This window comes from Macrotis lagotis, chromosome 1 (assembly GCF_037893015.1).
Source record: "Macrotis lagotis isolate mMagLag1 chromosome 1, bilby.v1.9.chrom.fasta, whole genome shotgun sequence".
NCBI lineage: Eukaryota > Metazoa > Chordata > Mammalia > Peramelemorphia > Peramelidae > Macrotis > Macrotis lagotis.
The window spans coordinates 43621737-43641160 of NC_133658.1; the positions used below are offsets into that span (position 1 = coordinate 43621737).

The window sequence follows — 19424 nt, forward strand, 5'->3', positions numbered from 1 at the left end:
CGCAGGCCGCGGGGCGGGCCGAAGGCCGCCGGCCTGGATTGGCGACGCGGAGAGCCAATCGTCGATCTCCGCGGCTCGGGGACCCGCCTCTCCGCTCGCGTTTCCTCGCTCCGATTGGACAGTCCGAGGCGGCTGCCCGGCTGCTGAGGGCTGCGGCGCGGCAGGAGCTGAAGGAGAGTCCCCGTCCGGCTCAGGTAACGGCCTCGTGGCGGCGGGAGCCTGGGGCCCGAGGGGCGGCCGGGGCTGGGCCCCGCAGCGTGCCCCGGGGGCCGGACTCAGGGGCCCGGGCGGCGGCGGCGGCGGCGCCCGGGCTCGTCCGGCCTCCGGGCCCGGCTCCCCGCGCTGCCGGGCCCGCGGGGCGGGGGAGCCGACAATGACGTCACCGCTCCGTGTACTTGGCCCTGGATGGGCAGAGGGAGCCGGGCGAGGGGGTTGTGCCCGGACCCCCGCCCCGAGCGGGGGCGCACTGCGCCCCTGGGTGCCGGCCGGGGTCCGAGGCCTAGCCGGGTGGGGGAGGGGCTCCGGGAGGGGCGGAGCCCGCTGCAGAACTCCCCCCCCCACCTGGTCCTCGCAGCCTTCCCGTGCCCTGTGGCTGCCCTTTGCCCTCAGGCCCCCCAGGTGCATTTGGTATTAGAGACCTCGTAGAGGCGGCACCTGCTTTCCAGCCTGCACCTGAGGGCTCATCCCTGGCCTCCTTTGGGGGAAAAGAAGAGTGAAACTTAGAAAAAAGATGTCTGAAATTGAAGCAAACCTCATGACTGATGGCAAAATTTGGGATGAGCTTCAAGAAGAAAAAGATGGGGGGGCAGCTGGGTGGCGCAGTGGATAGAGCACCGACCTGGAGTCAGGAGGACCTGAGTTCAAATGCGGCCTCAGACAATAATAATTACCTTAGCTGGGTGGCTTTGGGCAAGCCACTTAATCCCATTGCCTTGTAAAAAGCAGAAGAAGAAAAAAGATAGATGTGGTGTGGAGATGTTTGATGCTTGGGGCTCTAAAACGGTTCTGGGATGGAATAGTATAATTTCTGGTATCCTGATTTGACTTCACTTGAGAATCCTCTTGCAAAATGATTATTAATATTATTAATAGCACCAGGTCTCATTACCGTTTAATTCCTCTTTATCTCAGGTCAGCTTTGGGCGATATTTTCAAGATGGAGTCCACCTTAACCGCCAGTGAAATCCGGCGGCGCTTCATCGATTTCTTCAAGAAAAACCAACACACCTATGTCCACTCATCCGCCACAATTCCATTGGATGATCCCACTCTTCTTTTCGCCAATGCTGGCATGAACCAGGTGGGCTGACTCAAAATGGGGAGTTCTATGGTTATTTGCTTTTCTTGGGATGTTTAGTTTATAGAAATAATGAAAAGAGAAAAGAAATGATTATTTCAAAGATATGTGAAAATAAGGTGTGGTTCAGTGTCTTGGGAAAGGAGAAGTAGAGTTGATTAGGTTACTATTTTTTCATCCAGATGCCTTTATGAAAGTAGCTCATGTTTATATAGCACTACCTATTTCCCAGGTGCTTTACAGCCATTATCTCCTTCGATATTCACAAAGAACAGCAGAATTCAGAAACTTTACTCATTTTGCACCTTTGATTTGTAGTGTTCCCAAGCCAAACTACTTTTATCACAATCCCAACTCAGAGGTTGGTGCTTTTAATGCTTTTTGCAGCAATCCTATTCTGAATATTGTTATAATTTCTATTTGGAGAAGTTGGACTTTTAGAGAAAATTACCAAGATTTGGAAGTTTTGTTTCTCCAAAGGAGAAATTTTTTGCACTATTCTGGATCATAGATTTAGAATTTAGAAGGACCATATAGGTCAGGAGTGGTGTTCTATGGTTATTGGCTGTGGGCCTTTGTGTTGAAGTCATGAATTTCTTGTTAGCTTTTGACTGATCTTTGATGGTGATGCAGCCCAGAAGAGCTTAAAGATTGGATACCTTTCATTTAGACCATCTAGACCAGGACCTTCAGTTTTCAGTTGAGGAAACTGAGTCCTGGAGAAGTAAAGGGATTTGGCCAAGGGCATTTCTCAAACATCCAGTAGATACAGCTATTTCACTCTAACCTTGTGCTTCTGAAATATTAAATGTCTCATTTTAAAAAAGGAATTGTGGGAATCAGAAAGAGTTCTGGTTTTAGTTATAGCTCTGATTGACTCCATCTCCAGGACTTAGATGAAGGAATGGACCTGACTCCATTCTAGCTTTAAAGTTCTGTGAGACTCAGTCTTTGATTTTGCTTAGTTATTTTGAGAAATATACTTAAATAATAGATCTTTGGGAATAAAATTCCTTAAATGCTGTTCACATTGCCAGGCATAGTACAAGAATTCCATAATTTCTTATACTTGGTACTATTGAGTACTTTCTAAACGGATGAACTTTTGTCTGGAGAGAGTTTCTTAAATGTCAGTAATGACATTCGTACTTTCTTGACTTCCTTTATAGGACAAGCTGGATTTTTCTTTTTCTCCAGACCATTCTTCTCAGAAGCAGAGAGGCAGAGAAAACTATCCTAACCTTACAGAAACATTTCCTGTTATCAGCAGAGTGTCTCCAGGACTTTTTCTTTTCCCATAGCCTCTGGAATCCTGGATAAAGAGGATCATTTTCAAATATGCACGTAATCCTACTTTTGAGGCACAGATCTTAGGTGGTTTTTGAAATTGAAGTTTCTCTCCTTTTTCCTTGTAGTTCAAACCCATCTTCCTCAACACAATTGATCCCTCTCACCCTCTGGCCAAGTTGAGCAGAGCTGCCAACACACAGAAGTGTATCCGAGCTGGAGGCAAGCACAATGACCTGGATGATGTAGGGAAGGATGTTTATCATCACACCTTTTTTGAGATGTTGGGTTCCTGGTCTTTTGGGGATTACTTTAAGGTAAGAAATAACATGCTTTTGAACAGAATGGCCATCTGGATTGAGTCACTTTGTTAGTTTTCACCATGGAGCTTGTATTTTGATAACTCCTGGCTTCCCACCTGGGTTTCTTATAATGTTCTGCCTTGAATATCAACAACTTTGAAATACAGGCTGTCTTGTTTGACATTCTTTGAGACTCTAGGTTTGATTTTTATCAGCACATTTGCTATTCTTATCCTTTATTCAGGAACTTGCCTGTAAGATGGCCTTGGAGCTTCTAACCCAAGAGTTTGGCATCCCCGTGGACAGACTATATGTCACCTACTTTGGAGGAAATGAAGCAGCGGGTTTAGAACCAGACTTAGAATGCAAGCAGATCTGGCAGAATTTGGGGTAAGAAGGTCCCATAATTTAGGATACCAAGAATAGAAATGAGGCAGAATGCTTTTTCACTCAATGAAGTATTGTTTGATGTTAATGTTTCTCCCATTTCTCTTGGGTCACAATGTCAGTTTCTTTTTTTAGTTTAGTTTGGTTTTTTTTTTGCAAGGCAAATGGGGTTAAGTGACTCACCCAAAGCCACACAGCTAGGTAATTATTAAATGTCCACCTAGCCACCCTACAATGATGGGAGAATGATGGGAGCAAATTTCTTGTTTTGAGTCAGGGGAATTCCCTATCTTTGTCTCCCAACATACACCTTGCTATTGATCAACGTGCTTTTGTTAGTTTTTGATAGGAAATCAATTTGTCCTGTGTAGACATGTAAAGGCAGAATGAGAAAAGAGAGTAAGAGACCCCCAAAATACCTTTAAATCATATGGCAACATTCATAGAACCATCACTTGTCATCAAACCCAATGTTTCCTTATTCTAACCCTGTGTGTTCAGATGGTCAACAGCCTGTGTGTGGGTGTTGTTTTCTTTTGTCTAGTCCTCTGATTTCAGTAGAATGGGACAGGATAGAGCAGCAGGCCCAATACCTTCAGATAAAAGCAGTTCCCAAGGTGGGGGGGCAGAAATAGTTTGGGGAAGCTCTACCCCAAGTCTGTGCCACAACTTGCTTGCTCCCATCATTCCTATCTGGTATTGTGGGAGGATGTGGAGACTTTGACTCCTCTCTTCAGTTCCACCTATATCTTGGCCTACAACCCTGGGTACAACCACCCTTTTCAGGACTTTGGGTCCTAGAGAGAGAGAGAGAGAGAGACAGAGACAGAGACGATAAAAGGATGAAATAGTGGGAGCATTTTTTAGGAAATTCCATCTGGCAATGATAGTTTTTTTTTAATTGCCACATCTCTTTTCCCCCCATTTCTTATCAATTGATGGAATTCCTTTGATGTGAAAACAGTTTGGTGGTTAGGAACAATAAGAAAGCTGATGCTGAAAGGAGCAGAAAGTGATAGATCATCAGAATGGCTTTAGTTAATCAATAAGCAGTTATTAGGGGTGGCTAGGTGGCATAGTGGATAAAGCACCGGCCTTGGAGTCAGGAGTACCTGGGTTCAAATCTGGTCTCAGACACTGAGGTAAAGGTTCATTCAGTGATTAAGGCTAGATAAGAAATAAGACAAAGAATATCTCTTTTACTTAGTTATTTAAAAAAAAAGGCAGCCTCAGGATTTCCATCCAAAACAGAAACAGTTGCTATTTATACTCTTGAGCCATCAGGGCCAAAACAATGGCCAAGGGTAACTTGGGATAGAAGGAGAGAGACAGTGACCAACTAAGACTCAATAATTGAAGATTGGTGTGATAAAATCTCAAATTAAAGAGCTAACAGTGGAAATTAAGAGTAAAAAAAACTGAATGAATCGAGCAGATACTATGAAGAAATAATAGGATTTTTAAAAATTGGATATAAAGGATGGTACAGAGGGAGAAAGTTAACTTCTAAAGTATTCTAGCCTGAGCAGTTTAAAGAATGATGATAGGTCTAATGGGGAATTTGAAAGAGAAAGATGCTGTGGGGTGGGAAGCACAAGGATTATTTTAGTTCATGTATGTTAAATTTGAGGTGACTGTAGGAGATTTAAATAAAAATGCAGAACTGAAATATATGAGCTTTTCTCATGTCATAGCTAAAGTGGCCCCTTTGCAGTGTCCACCCTCAGATCTGGTTCTATTCTCTGAGGCCAAACAAGTTCCAGTCAAGGCTGGAGGTGGAGATTTGGGAATCTCCATTGTAGAAAAATCAATGGCAGTTGTTAAAGAGAGTCAAAATCTTGATTTTTTTTTAATATTTATTTTCTCTACCTCCCACCTTCCACTGCACATTTCATTCTACCTCCAAAACATCTTTAATATATATAAATGTACCCTCTTCTCTTTGGCCTTCAATTGCCTCTAATTGGTCTTTCTTCTCCTCTGAATCCTCTCACATTCAGCTTCCATGTAGCTTCCAAAGCTACCTTCCTAAATCACAGGTCTGATCCTGAGTGGTGGGGTGGGTATTTTTTCCAGGAAGTACTCCAAGCTTCTCCCCATGCCTTAGAAGGCCCCCCAGTTGACACACTCCTGGATTATTTCACACTATTCCCTTCTGCGTACTCATCACTGTCCCAGACTAGATCTCCCTCACCGCTGCACCCTTTCCTAGGCCTGGAATTCATTCCTCTTCAACTATTCCTTTCAGAATATTTCATTCACAATTTAGTTTAGACAGGGATATCTCTAGCAGGGCTTTTCTCTCTTTAAATCACTTTGAATTGAGATAGCTCTGTCCCTCCTGTCCCAGAGAGAATCGGCTCTTACAAGATGAGGTATCTCCTACCTTATGGGGCTCACATTAAGTCCTTAATAAATGTTTGTTCGAGAATTGGAAGTTTGGTGGCTCTTATTGCATAAAGCCCTATTTTTAAAAAGAATGCACCAGTTGACCACCCCCTGCTATGTAATCAGGAGCCCCATATTTTCCACACCCTTCTTAGCATTGGCTTATCGTTTCCACCTTATTGATTTCATCCATATCAGATGGAGTCCCTTCCTGTTAGTCATTGCCCTGAACTTTATTAGGTTGGGGTGACTATTTTTTTGATGCTGGGTTTCTTTGGGCAGACTAGATGACAACAGGATTCTTCCTGGCAACATGAAGGATAACTTCTGGGAAATGGGTGATACAGGCCCATGTGGTCCCTGCAGTGAAATCCACTATGACCGCATTGGTGGTCGGGATGCCGCCCATCTCGTCAATCAAGATGACCCTAATGTGCTGGAGATTTGGAATCTGGTGTTTATCCAATTCAACAGGTGATGTACTGCTTTGTTTGCTTCATAGGAACATGTCCAAAAGTCCCGATATTTGCTGTAAGACAACCAGTGCATGGTGTGGATAGAGAGAGAGAAGACTGGCCTCAGTAGGGAGACTTGAGGTCAAATCTTGTTTTTAACATATAAGCTTTACCTCTCACTGCCCCAAACAGCACTTTGCTTTGGGAGAGGGAAGTTCTTCCTTGGAGGTGGAGGTGGAACCCCATAGCAAAAGAATCAAATGTCTGGCCCACAGTTTTACTAGCACCAAAATGGGAAAAGCATTAGAAAAGTATTGGTTGGTTAGTTAGGTCTGGTTTTTTTAATTGGAATATTCTCACCCCGAATGATGACTAAAGATAGCTACTTAACATCTTTATTAAATTTGTTTTAGGTCTGGAAAAGTTCATCAAGTTTCCACTGAGGTCTCATTATAGCTTAAGCTTACTATTTTAAAGTTAATTTTTTGATACCTCATTTTATCCCCACTTTGTTACTATCATAGAAAAACAAATGATCACAGTTTGCATTTCAAAGGACAGGGACTTGGGTAACACCATCCTGAATGCTATCTTCTCTTTGATTTCTCTGACTCATGCAGGGAAAGTGATGGCAGCTTGAAACCTCTTCCCAAAAAGAGTATTGATACAGGAATGGGCCTAGAGCGCCTGGTGTCTGTGTTACAGAACAAGATGTCCAACTATGATACAGACTTGTTTGTCCCCTACTTTGATGCCATTCAGAAGGTAGGAGGCTATGATGGCCACAATAGATGGTGGTGTATTTTTTTTCTCAGATTCAAAAGTGACCAAAGATTCATTCATTTATCAACCATTTATTATTAAGTTCCTGTGCAGACCACTGTGCTGAGAGGTGGGAGAGGGCCAAACAGCTCTCCAGCAGGATTTTGGCTTCCTGCTTTGAGCTCCAGACACCCTTCCCTCTTGAGGAGCTGGACCTCAGAAGAGTCAGGAGTATTATCAAGCATCTTAGCCAGTGAATTGTTTTACATCACAAAATTACAGCCATTGGTGGTGGGGGGGGGAACAGACACTAGGGGAGCACCAGAATACACAGAGCATCAGACCCAGAGGTGGGAAGACACATCTTCCTGAGTTCAAATCCAGCCTCAGACATTTCCTAGCTGTGTGACCCTGGGCAAGTCACTTCTCCCTGTTTCCTCATCTGGAAAAGGACCTGGAGAAAGAAATGACAAAACACATCAGTGTCTGCCAAGAAAACCCAACTTGGGGTCACAGAGAGTCAGACATGATGAACAAATAGCCAGATGAATCCCCACTAGAACATGATGGACAGGTGTCCACTCTGGCTCTGCTGGAAGGCCTCTGGTGATACCACCCCACCCCACACTGGAACAGCCTGAATTGTGAGAGCTTATCTCATGTCATAGCTAAAGTGGCCCCTTTTCAGTGTCCACCCTCAGATCTGGTTCTGTTCTCTGAGGCCAAACAAAACAAAACTCATCCTCCTTCTACATCACAATCCAGCTAATACTTAAAGGACACTATGATTCCTCTGAGTCTTCTCTAGTTGAATGCCACCACTTCTTCTGCCAACCCTGAGGCACTAGGCTGTTTGTCTTTCAGGGCACTGGTGCTCGACAGTACACAGGGAAGGTTGGTGCTGACGACGTCGATGGCATCGACATGGCATACCGTGTGCTAGCCGACCACGCGCGCACCATCACAGTGGCCCTGGCTGATGGGGGTCGGCCCGACAACACAGGCCGTGGGTAAGTGCAGTGGGGGGCCTCCCTACCATTTAGATCTCTGTTGCTATTGAGGACAGTCATAGGATGTTTGGGGTTTTTTTTTTTTTTAAACCAATCTAGAACAGTATGGAGAAAGCATTTCTGATAAAAGCCAGAGAGAACCTTTTTCTTTAATCTAGTTTTTTTTCATCTGTGTAAAATATACTTAAAAATTAAAAATTAGGAAATCTAAAAGGTAGGAATATTAAGTATCCAGTATGTGCTAACTCTGGGGCTACAAAGAAAGATAGAACACACACACACACACACACGTATATAATGTAGGTTGTTAGCTATGGGAGAAATCCCTATACATGGTGCTTGCTAGTGCTTAGAAATCAGCAGAATTTGGACTTTGCATTATGACTTGAGGTTATGGAAAATTTTCTTATGGGACCAGGAGGTACTGGTTTAATACAAGCATGGTATTGCCTGTACTTTTCTGCTTTTCCCTCAGTGGTCATTAGAGTGTAGTGTACTTGAGGTGGAGGCAGACTGGCCATTGTTGCATCATCTGCCTTGAATTTCTTGTCATGTTTTTTGGTTTGTTTGTTTTTTGGTTTTTTGGCAAGGCAATGGGGTTAAGTGACTTGCCTAAGGTCACACAACTAGGTAATTATTAAGTGTCTGAGGCAGGATTTGAACTCAGGTCCTCCTGACTCCAGGGCTGGTGCTCTATCCACCTTGTCACCTAGCTGCCCCCATATTTATAAATGTGATCATGTGTTGAATGCTAGGGGCAGTGGGGCTGGCCTGAGAAAATATGGTGAAAAGTCTTAAAAGGGAGGGAACAAAAAATTTACTTGAACTGTTGTGTAAAGCTTGAAGAGCTCCTAGAAAGAATCTGGCTTGAAGCATCTTCTAGAACTTGACCAAGCTCTGTCGTCTTACAGGTATGTTTTGAGGCGGATTCTCCGGCGAGCAGTTCGATATTCCCATGAAAAACTCAATGCCAGAAGGGGTTTCTTTGCTACCCTTGTGGATGTGGTTGTCCAGTCATTGGTATGTCTGTTCTTCTAGAGCACTCTGAGGGAGGCCATGTTGACCAGCAGTGATTGGGATCTTTGACTTCCTTGGACACCCCTTCCTTGTTTCTTCTCTAATAGGGCGATGCCTTCCCTGAGCTAAAGAAGGACCCAGACATGGTGAAGGACATCATTAATGAAGAAGAGGAACAGTTTTTGAAGACCTTGAGCAGAGGGCGGCGCATCCTGGACCGCAAGATACAAAGTCTTGGAGATTGCAAGACAATCCCAGGTGAAGACCCATTTTCTTTCCTTCTGTAGTCAAGCCTCACTTCCAATCCATTGATAACTGGCTTCTATGGCCACTAATGGCACAGTCTCAGCTTGGTTAAAGTATTCACTGTGTGAGGTGGGGCGATTCTTCCCAGAAGGAAAAATTCCAAAGAATTAAATTGATCCGATGATAGCTTCCCTACACGTCAGTCTTTTACTTCCTTTTTATCACTTCCCATTTCCTTGGTGTGAAAAAGGAGCCAGCTCATCGAGTCTCCATGGTATAACTTCTTTTTGGGTTATGCCCATGTTCCTCACAGGCGACACAGCGTGGCTGCTCTATGATACTTACGGTTTTCCAGTGGATCTCACTGGACTGATTGCTGAGGAGAAGGGCATGGTTGTGGATATGAATGGCTTTGAGGAGGAGAGGAAGCTAGCCCAGGTGAGAGTTTGGATGGCAACAAGGAGACATTTCCCCACCCATCCCTTCACAGGGTCAAACCTGCTCTTTCTGGAGTTTCTAATAGAAGCTTTAGCCAGTTTCAAGTTGTAGGGGTGACCCATACCTACTATTGTCATTGCCAGCTCAAATCCCAGGGTAAAGGAACCGGAGGAGAAGATCACATCATGCTGGACATTTATGCCATTGAAGAACTTAGAGTCAAAGGTCTTGAGGTCACAGATGACTCCCTGAAGTATAATTATAAATCAGACTCCAGTGGCACTTACGGTATGTTGCCATATCTATGCCCCTTCTATCCCTTTGACTTCATTTGCTGGTTTTTGGAGGATTTTTGACCTTCACTGGACTTCGTTTCTTTGTTTCTCATATGACAGGGTTAGCATCTACTAGAACAGCACGGATGCTTGAGTTTTATCCTTCAATATTTACTTGGCTATTAAACCTAAAAATTAGAGTAATGGGCATAACTTTCAAATAATTTAGGTGGCATTGAAAAATCTCTGTGCTTACATATACTTTTTTCAAGTGTTTAAAACAATTTAAAACAATTCTTGCACTTCAGTCTCAGATACTACCAAAGCCTCCAAGCCTAGAAGAAATCTGTGACAATCTATAGCCAATTCAGCCTCTTACAATGAGGAAACCAACTTAGAAAGGTTGACTTGACTAGCTCATGTTCAACCTGGCTGGTTGGTGGCAGAGCTGGAATTAGTATTTGGGAGGCCTGACTCCGGTGCCTTTCCTCTCTTCCATTTTGCTAGACCAGCTAGTGTGCCTAACCGGCTTCTGGCCTAGAAATATGGCAGTGCTGAGGATGGAGTCTGGTGAACTTATGCTATAAAGGGGAGGATGAAGCCAGATACCAGTCACAGGGAGAAGTGACCTGATAGATGATGGCCAACTTACCTTCCCTTCTTACTCTTCAGAGTTTGAGACACCAGTGGCCACAGTGAAGGCCCTGCGTAGGGAGAAGATGTTTGTGGATGAAGTGACTACCGGCCAAGAGTGTGGTGTGGTGCTAGATAAGACCTGTTTCTATGCCGAGCAGGGAGGGCAGATCTATGATGAGGGATTCCTGGTGAAGGAGGATGACAGCAGTGAGGATGTAAGTATGACTCCTTCCTGTTAGCCAGATGAAGGGGCCTCTAAGTGGTCAATACTATCCTTCTGAAGCAAGAGAGCTAGGCAGGTGTCTAGGTAGTGGCTAGTAGGGTTGATGGACTGGGGGCAAAGGCCAAAGACCTAGATCCTTTCCTCCACAGCATCCCTCTGCTGAGGTCCCAAGTCTCCTGACATATTGGGAAGAGAAGAATTCATCCCTAGGTTTCTCTTATTTCCTGCTCCCACTACTACAACATATTCCCTTTTCTATTTAAGATGATTGACTGTATGCCGATTGATCAATTATTGGTCTGTTTTGTTAAAATTCACCCTTCACTCCTTTTAGAAAACTGAGTTCACAGTCAAAGAAGCTCAGGTTCGAGGGGGATATGTGCTGCACAGAGGAACCGTCTATGGGAGCCTGAGAGTGGGGGATCGTGTCCGGCTGTTCATTGATGAGGTGAGTGACATCAATTAGCTTGCTTTTTACATCACCTATGTTTCCCACTGTATCCATCTCTTAGCCCCTTCCCTTAGAGCCATCCCTCATAATAAGAAAAAAGAGGACAATAAAAGGGTTCAGGACAACCAGCTTAAGGTATTCAACCAGTTGCTCACTGGAGTGTTTCCTCAACCCTACCAAAGATCCAGGAAAGGTGGGTCTTCTGTCTTTTCTTTGCAGACACATTGGTCATTAGTTTTGCAGCATTCAGTTCAGTATTTGTGTGACTTTTATTTGTGGTTCTTTACATTTGCATCATTGTGTGTATTGTTTTCCTGTTTTTCTTAACTTTGCATCAGTACATTTAAGTCTGTTTATGATTCATTGCATTATCATGTTTCTCATTTCTTAAAGCAGATAAATATGGGGGTGGCTAGGTGGTGCAGTAGATAAAGCACTAGCCCTGGAGTCAGGAGTACCTGGGTTCAAATCCAGTCTCAGACACTTCATAATTACCTAGCTGTGTGGCCTTTAGCAAGCCACTTTAACCCCATTTGCCTTGCAAAAACCAAAAAAAAAGAAAAAGAAAAAAGATAAATATGCCATTGCATTGGGGTGCCAGAGTTTATTTAGCCATTCCTCACACAGTGAGCATTTATTTTTTTCTTCAGTTCTTTGATAACTCAAAAAGTGGTATCACTGTTAGAAATACTTTTGTGTATATAAGGCCTTTTTTGTTATCAACATCTTTGAGGAATATGCCCAGCAGTGGAATCTGTGACTCCGAGTGTGGACTTTGTAGCCGTCTTCTTTGTATAATTTCAAATGATTTTCCAAAATGCTTGGACAACTCCACTGTCAGCGTGTTAGTGTGGCAATCCCCTTCCACGTAGCTCTACTCCTTAAGTCATCAGCCAAACCATATCACACCCATTCCTCCTACCTGCCACTCATAAATGGTGTGCCCCTCACTTTGACATTCAGAGTTGTTCCTGTTGTTCCGAATACCGTACTTCCCTCCATCAGTTCTGGAGGAGAGCCTCCTGGCCTGCTCTACACCCATAATGCTCCCTCTTCCATCTCCCATCTCTGCACTTTTGCCTTGGCTGTACCCCAGGCTGAGAAGACATTTCTCTCTAAGCACCATCTTTGTCTGCAGTAGGACTTTGCCAGTCTGGCTGTTCACCCAAGGCTTCCTTCTGGATATTCTGTGATTGTATATGCCAGATTTCATTATGTGTAGGCCCAGTAAATTGTAAGATACTTCTAGGCTAGATTTGAACTCTGTTTATGTTGCTAATTGTAATTAATGAAATAATATGAAGGTTGAATAACCTTCAACTCTCAACTAAGTCTACACCAAGCTCATTCCATGGTTCAGGAATGGTTCTTCCCAGGTTTTTTTTTTGGGGGGGTGATATCCATGGTACTTTTATTCTTTTAATCTCAAATATTCATGCGGAATCACCCCCATCAATACTGTCCTGTAATCCTTGTGACTTCTTTCCCCAACAGCCGCGACGAAGGCCTGTCATGAGCAACCACACAGCTACCCACATCCTGAACTTTGCCTTGCGCTCAGTGCTGGGAGAGGCTGACCAGAGGGGTTCTCTGGTTGCACCAGACCGACTCCGCTTTGATTTTACTGCCAAGGGAGCAATGTCCACCCAGCAGATCAAGGAAACAGAAAAGATTGCTAATGGGATGATTGAGGCAGCCAAGGTTTGTAAGCTGGTCTGGCACTTCTGCCCTTCAGACCCTGACCTCCTAAACCTTCACTCACCATTCCCCTGCCATCTCTTGGGCCTCAGTAGTAAATCGGGACCCTGAACTCCTTGGTGTATTTAATTCTCCCCACCCCCTCCTCCCAAGATTTCCTTACCCTTAGAATAATGCACCATAGCTTTCTGCAGCTTATATAGCCTCTTTATTTAATCAGGACCCCAAGATAAGGGAAAGCCAGCCCTAGAAAAAAGTTTTAGGATTTAGAGGAGTCCTATCTTCCATTGTTCTTCCTTGCCTTCATGAACACTGTTGGACCCCCCAGAAGACCTTTTAGTTTCTCATGGACTCTGCCTGCTTCTTCCCCTTGTAGCCTGTGTATGCCCAAGACTGCCCCCTGGCAGCAGCCAAAGCCATCCAAGGGTTGCGCGCTGTTTTTGATGAAACCTATCCTGACCCTGTTCGAGTAGTTTCCATTGGCATTCCCGTGGCCAAGCTGTTGGATGACCCTTCGGGCCCTGCTGGCTCCCTCACCTCAGTGGAGTTTTGTGGAGGAACGTGAGTGTCTTGGGAATCAGTATGAGCAATGGATGGGGATGAACTGCTATTAACTGGTAGTGTTTTAGGGCCCTCTGAGGGAGATGTGAAGCACAGAGGGACCCATCCCAGAGACAAAACATCTGAATCCCAAGAAGGAAAACAGTAACTGTCACAAGGAGCTCATAAGCCTGAAGTCCAGAGCCAACTCTGTCTCTTAGACATTCTCTCTATCTGTGACTATAGATGGAGACCTAATGCTACTTTTTAAGAAAATGTTGGAATTCATTATCCAGTCTCTTGAATAGGCCCATTCTGACAACATGGCGACATGTGTATTTGGATTTCAGTAGGGTCAGAAATAGTTGGCAACACCCAAAGACAAAGTCATTTAGAAAGTCCTTAATTCTCTTCCCTGATCTCCATCTAATTCTCCTTGGAAATCTCTGCCGGCCTGTGGGGTCTCTGAATACTTAAATGAGACCCCATTTACACTGTGGAACCAGCTCATTAGAGTTCTATTAATCATGGCTAAGATGTCATGGCTCTTTCAGTTTAGGAGGGACCCTGTTAGTAAAGGAAACTCAGAGTAAAAGCCATTCCAGAGACTGAGCTGCATTATGAATGACTAAAGAGACCACTAAGTGTCTGAGAGGTAGAGGGGTGGGGGAATTAGTGGAAAGAAGGAATACAAAATGCCTGGGGATTCATTTATTCTTTGCTAAGATGGTTTATTTTCATGTAACAGCCAGCAAAGTACAAAGTACATTGCTTTTAAAAATTAAGTAGAATTACATGTTATAAATGCCAAAGGACCCCTAAATTTGAATTTGTATTATGAATAATTGTTCATATTTCTTATACAGTAATAATAGTCTTACTGGTGGAATGACTAGAGCACTCTGCCTGAAGTCATGAAGATCTGAGTTCAAATCAGATTTCAGACATGTAATAGTTGTGTGGCTCTGGGCAAATCACTTCTCCCTGCTTGCCTGTTTCCTCAAATGTAAAATGAAATAAAAATGGCAAGCCACTCCAGTATTTCTGCCAAGAAAACCATAAAAGAAGGTCATGAAGAGTGGGACATGACTGAAAAGCTACTGAATAACAACAGTAGTCTTCCTACCTCCTTAGAACATAGTAAAGATCATTTTCATATACCAAAGATCATGTATTTGCTGTTCATTGAGAATATATTTTATTTCCTACATTTTGTACCAAAAAATTATATTACTATGAATATTTCTGTCCATAGTCTTTACTTGCTGTCATTTTCCACTTTGGGGTGTAATCCCATAGTTGACTTTCTGGGCTAAAACAGTTTAATTTAGAAAGCTTTCTTGCACAATTCTAAATTGTTTTCCCAGAACAGTTAAATCAGTTCATAGCCTTGCCAAAAGTGAATTGTACTTATCCCATAGCCCCTTAACATGGAATTTTCCTGTCTTTGGTCATTTGGTTTTCATTTACATGTCTCTAGTTTATTGGAGTATTCTTTCTTCTAGGTTCAGTGATCTGGCCTCCTAGCCTGATCTTCCTGGGATTTCAGTGGGTATCGCTGAGCCTTCTGGGGAGTTTTAGTTTCTGTCTTTTAGAAAGAATAAGAACCTCACCCCTGCAGTACTGTTGCCCCTTCCTCCCAGAATGGTTGTTATGATTATTCTTCAGGTGCTTCTCTCCTGGGTCATCAGTTTATATATTCAAGGTCTTCTTAATAGTACAGAGTTCTACTTTGCCCATCCACAGCATATGGAAAGAACATACTTTGTTGACCAGGGAAGGAAGGTGTATTTGGGCCTCCTGAGGCTCAGCAACTTGCTCTAAATTCACAGAGATAATAGGTCCCAGAGCTGGAATTAAGTGCCAGGCCTCAGGATTCTAAGCCTGGTGCTGCTGACATGGACCATAAGCCATCTCATGATTCTCATTTCCACCTCTTATGCTCCTTCCATTTTATAAATGTTTAGATAGCATATGCCTTTTTAAAATAGATGTCTTTTGGTATTTAATAACCTCAGTTTCTAAATTTTTCACTTCCCATCCTGGTAATAAAGAAGAGAGTGAGAGTGAGAAGGAACAGAATCAGCATATCAACTCCAGCAATGCAAAAAATCAGGGAAATGTATTATCTGTTGCCCTCTTTGGGGCAAAGGATGATCATCATAATTACACATTATTTCATTTTTCTTCTTGTATTTTTGCAAGGCAATGGGCTTAAGAGATTTGCCCAAGCTCTCACAGCTAGGTAAAGATTAAGTGTCTGAGGTCAGATTTGAACTCAGGTCCTCCTGAGTCCAGGACCAGTATTCTATCCACTGTACTACCTGGGTGCCCCATTCCATTTCTTTTTCATTGTTCTTTCCATTCATATCATTTTTTTGAACTGGTACTTGAATTCTTAAACTTCATTGTCATTCTTTTGGGGGATGGTAATAATTCCATTTCATTTGTGTTCCTCAGTTTGTTGACCAGTTCCCCAGTTGATGGACATTTACCTATTTCCAGTTTTTCCCTCTTATAGAAAGTACTGCTGTGAATGCTTATTTTGGTGTGTGGGCCTTTTCCCTGTGTTTGAGCCCCTGGCCTGGCCGTGGGGTCTTGGCCTCACAGCACAGAGGTTTTTTATTCTTGATCCAGCTCTGTGGACATACAGGCAAGGCTATACTGGGTGGGCTCGGCAGAGCAGTTGAGTTGAGACTTCTGTGTGAAGGTTTGGAGGTTGGGAGGGGTGCAAAGATAGAACTGTCTGGCTGTCTTTCATGCCTGTCTTTTGTTGTTTCTAGGCACTTGCAGAATTCAAGTCATGCTGGAGCTTTGGTGATTGTGAGTGAGGAAGCTATCGCCAAGGGTATTCGGAGGATCGTGGCTGTCACTGGCAGTGAGGCTCAGAAGGTGAGTTTGAGGGGCCTGAGCCTGGCAACTGGGGTGGCCCAGGGCCCAGACATGGATCCTTTAAGACCAGAGTTTGATTTTTGTCTAGATTCTCCCTGGCTATGAAACCCTGGGAAGCTCACTTGACTGTAAGCCTCAGTCTAGTTCATAAAAGGGGCATAGTAACAGCACTGGCCTCACAAAGTTATTGTGAGGATCAGATGAGATATGAACAAAACTTTGAAAACCCAAAGCACTATGAAATATTAATTGCTGTTCAATTAATTTTAAAGATGAAGCCATTCACAGGTTAAAAGGGTCTTCTAGGGGGGCAGCTAGGTGGCACAGTGGGTAAAGCACCAGCCCCGGAGTCAGGAGTACCTGGGTTCAAATCTGGTCTCAGACACTTAATAATTACCTAGCTGTGTGGCCTTGGGCAAGCCACTTAACCCCATTTGTCTTGAAAAAAAAAAACTAAAAAAAGGGGGTCTTCTAATTCTTCAGTTCTTGGGGCTGTCTTCTCATTGACCCAGGGTCACCTCTTCCTCTGGAAGGTGAAATGACTACAATGGCAACTAACCCTTTGTTGCAAGACTGTGGGCATTCATGTATGGTCATATGATAAGACTGTAGATGGGAAGCTGCCTCCGTTAGGTTGGCTAGCCTGACCAAAGTCTCCCTCACCTATCACAGGCACTCAGGAAAGCAGACAGCTTGAAGACATCTTTATCTGAGTTGGAAGCTAAGGTGAAGGCCCAGACAGTGCCAAACAAGGACATCCAGAGGGAGATTTCTGACTTTGGTGAGGTATGGATCAGACTGTCCTCTCCTGCCAGGCCCTCCTTAGAGGTTGGGTGGTCTGTCATGGGGTCCTCACCAGCTGCAGCAGTGGAGGATTTGTCCTCAATTCCTGGGGTGGGGAGCAGGACCAGAGGTGTGGGGAGCACCAAACTTGCTGGTCAGTCTGACCATTTTTCTTTTTAGATTGATGATGCCCCTAATCCCCAACTCTACAGGGTTTTTCCTATTGCATGAGCTCACCTCCATGTGGCAGCGTTTTTTTTCTTCTTTGCCTTCTTTCTCAGTTATATTGACTCCCACTTGCAGGTAAATTGGTATCTTTCTTGAGAATTCTCTGCTAGTTTCAGGATCAATAGGTGCATTTCTTCTCCTTGGAGCTGTCACAGTTGAGGAAAACTTAAGGCTTGTGAAGGACAAAATCATCAGAATATGTTAAATCTGTTCTGATCTTAATCATGATTTCTCTTGTTTCAGCTGCTGGCCACAACAGTTGTTCCCCAGTGGCAGAAGGATGAATTGAGAGAGAGTCTCAAAGCACTGAAGAAGGTCATGGATGACCTCGACCGGGCCAACAAAGCTGATGTTCAGAAGAGGGTGAGTCCAGGTTCAGCAGACCTGGAAAGGAAAGGGGCAGAGCGGCTTTTCTGTTCTTCAGCTTCCTCAGTCTGTTCCTTGTGTTTGACCTGCAGGTGCTAGAGAGAACCAAACAGCTCATTGAAAGTCAACCCAACCAGCCCCTGGTCATCATGGAGATGGAGAGTGGAGCCTCAGCCAAGGTAACTCCCTCCTGTCCGATTTCATGGTTGGGAATACTGGGCTAAGGTGGATCTTCTCCATGCTGGGGCAGAGTCTTCTCTAGTGTCCATTTCCATGGGAGCCTTTCTCCTTGTCCTGCTGTTCTGCTGTACTCTGGGACCCATCAACCCTTGGGAAGTTACAGAGGTTGTAGCCCTGAACTTTGACCACCCCCAGATGGAGCAGAGGCCTACTGTCTGGGATTGTGGGGGGGGGGGGAACGACGACACGTACTGGGCACAAAGGAGCTACTGCCCAGGAGAGACTGATCACTCTTTAACAAATTGATTCTTCCATCAACAAGCCTGTCTTCATTATGCTGTGTGCTGGTGAGACTTGAAAAATTGGTAAAGAATTGAGTCTCATTGCAGCCCATCCCTCTTGAGTCCTTCCTATGTGCCAGTGCAGGAGAGAAGTACAAGGTGCTGTCACCAGAGAATGCCAGAGAGTAGAGGTTGCCCTGGAAGACCTCATACCCGGGAGGCCATTTTGTGGGGAGTGGGGGGTGTTCCCCAGTGCCTTCCATAGAACTCCCTCAGTGCAAAGTTGCTGCCCTGAGGCTTCTAGTCTTCCCTCCACCTGACTTGTTGTCCCTGCAGGCTCTGAATGAAGCTCTGAAACTTTTCAAGACACATTCCCCTGAGACCTCTGCCATGCTCTTCACTGTGGATAATGAAGCGAACAAGATCATTTGCTTATGCCAAGTTCCTCAGGTCTGTAGTTGTTCCTCTCTGTCTGCATCCTCTTCTCCCCAGGGGTAGGTAGGAGTCCATGGCTCAGGCTGGGTTTGACACCGTCCTGACTGCTTGTGAGCTGGACAGGGGGAAGTTTGGGTGGACTCTGCTTGTGGATCTCTTGGGGTGCCTGCTGTATGCCATGAGAAGGCCATTTGTAGTATGGCCCCTGAGCCCTCTTTTCTGTGTTCCAGAATGCGGCCAACAGGGGTCTGAAGGCCAGTGAGTGGGTGCAACAGGTGTCAGGACTGATGGATGGCAAGGGTGGTGGCAAAGATGTGTCTGCACAGGCCACGGGCAAGAACGTGGGCTGCCTGGAGGAGGCCCTCAGGCTGGCCACATCCTTCGCCCATCTTCGACTGGGAGACTTGAAGAACTGAGAGCAGGTGTGCTCTGGCTGGTGCATCACCTGTGTCTACTGGCAGGTGCCTCACTTCCCCATAGCAAGTGGCAGTGGAATGCTTCAGACGTCCTAAGTAATCCCTTCCATCTCAACCGTCCACTCTAACAATAACTGTAGCCCTGTCCATGAGCCATCAGTCCGGGACTCAGGGCTGTGCTCCCTTGGGCCCTGGACCCACTACTTCCACCCAGGAGCCCAGGCTATGTTGTTGCTGCTACCCTTCCCCCACCTGCCTCCTGGCCCCCAGACTGCTGTCCAACATGACTCACGTGGCCCAGTGTCTGTCCCATCAAACCATTCCTCTGGGAATAGACATAGAAAAGGCTGAAACAGAATTAAAGAACCACGTGCGATGAATGTTATCTTGTGGTTATGGTCGGAAGCTGACCTTTTAGGACTACTTCTTCT

At 44.7% G+C, this 19424-nt stretch overlaps 1 protein-coding gene across 1 annotated transcript; it reads left to right on the forward strand.

Annotated features, from left to right (window-relative positions):
• Window positions 1–87: 87 nt before the first annotated feature.
• On the forward strand, window positions 88–19373 carry AARS1 (alanyl-tRNA synthetase 1). The gene is made up of 21 exons (XM_074199394.1): window positions 88–194; window positions 1132–1300; window positions 2713–2901; window positions 3131–3276; window positions 5944–6135; window positions 6737–6881; window positions 7743–7888; window positions 8800–8908; window positions 9013–9163; window positions 9465–9589; window positions 9733–9877; window positions 10537–10715; window positions 11058–11171; window positions 12669–12875; window positions 13249–13433; window positions 16196–16304; window positions 16977–17090; window positions 17559–17678; window positions 17774–17860; window positions 18479–18592; window positions 18808–19373. Exons 2-21 carry the CDS (start codon window positions 1157–1159, stop codon window positions 18991–18993), a joined length of 2907 nt encoding a protein of 968 aa, XP_074055495.1. The 5' UTR covers window positions 88–194; window positions 1132–1156; the 3' UTR covers window positions 18994–19373.
• The last annotated feature ends 51 nt before the right edge of the window (window positions 19374–19424 follow it).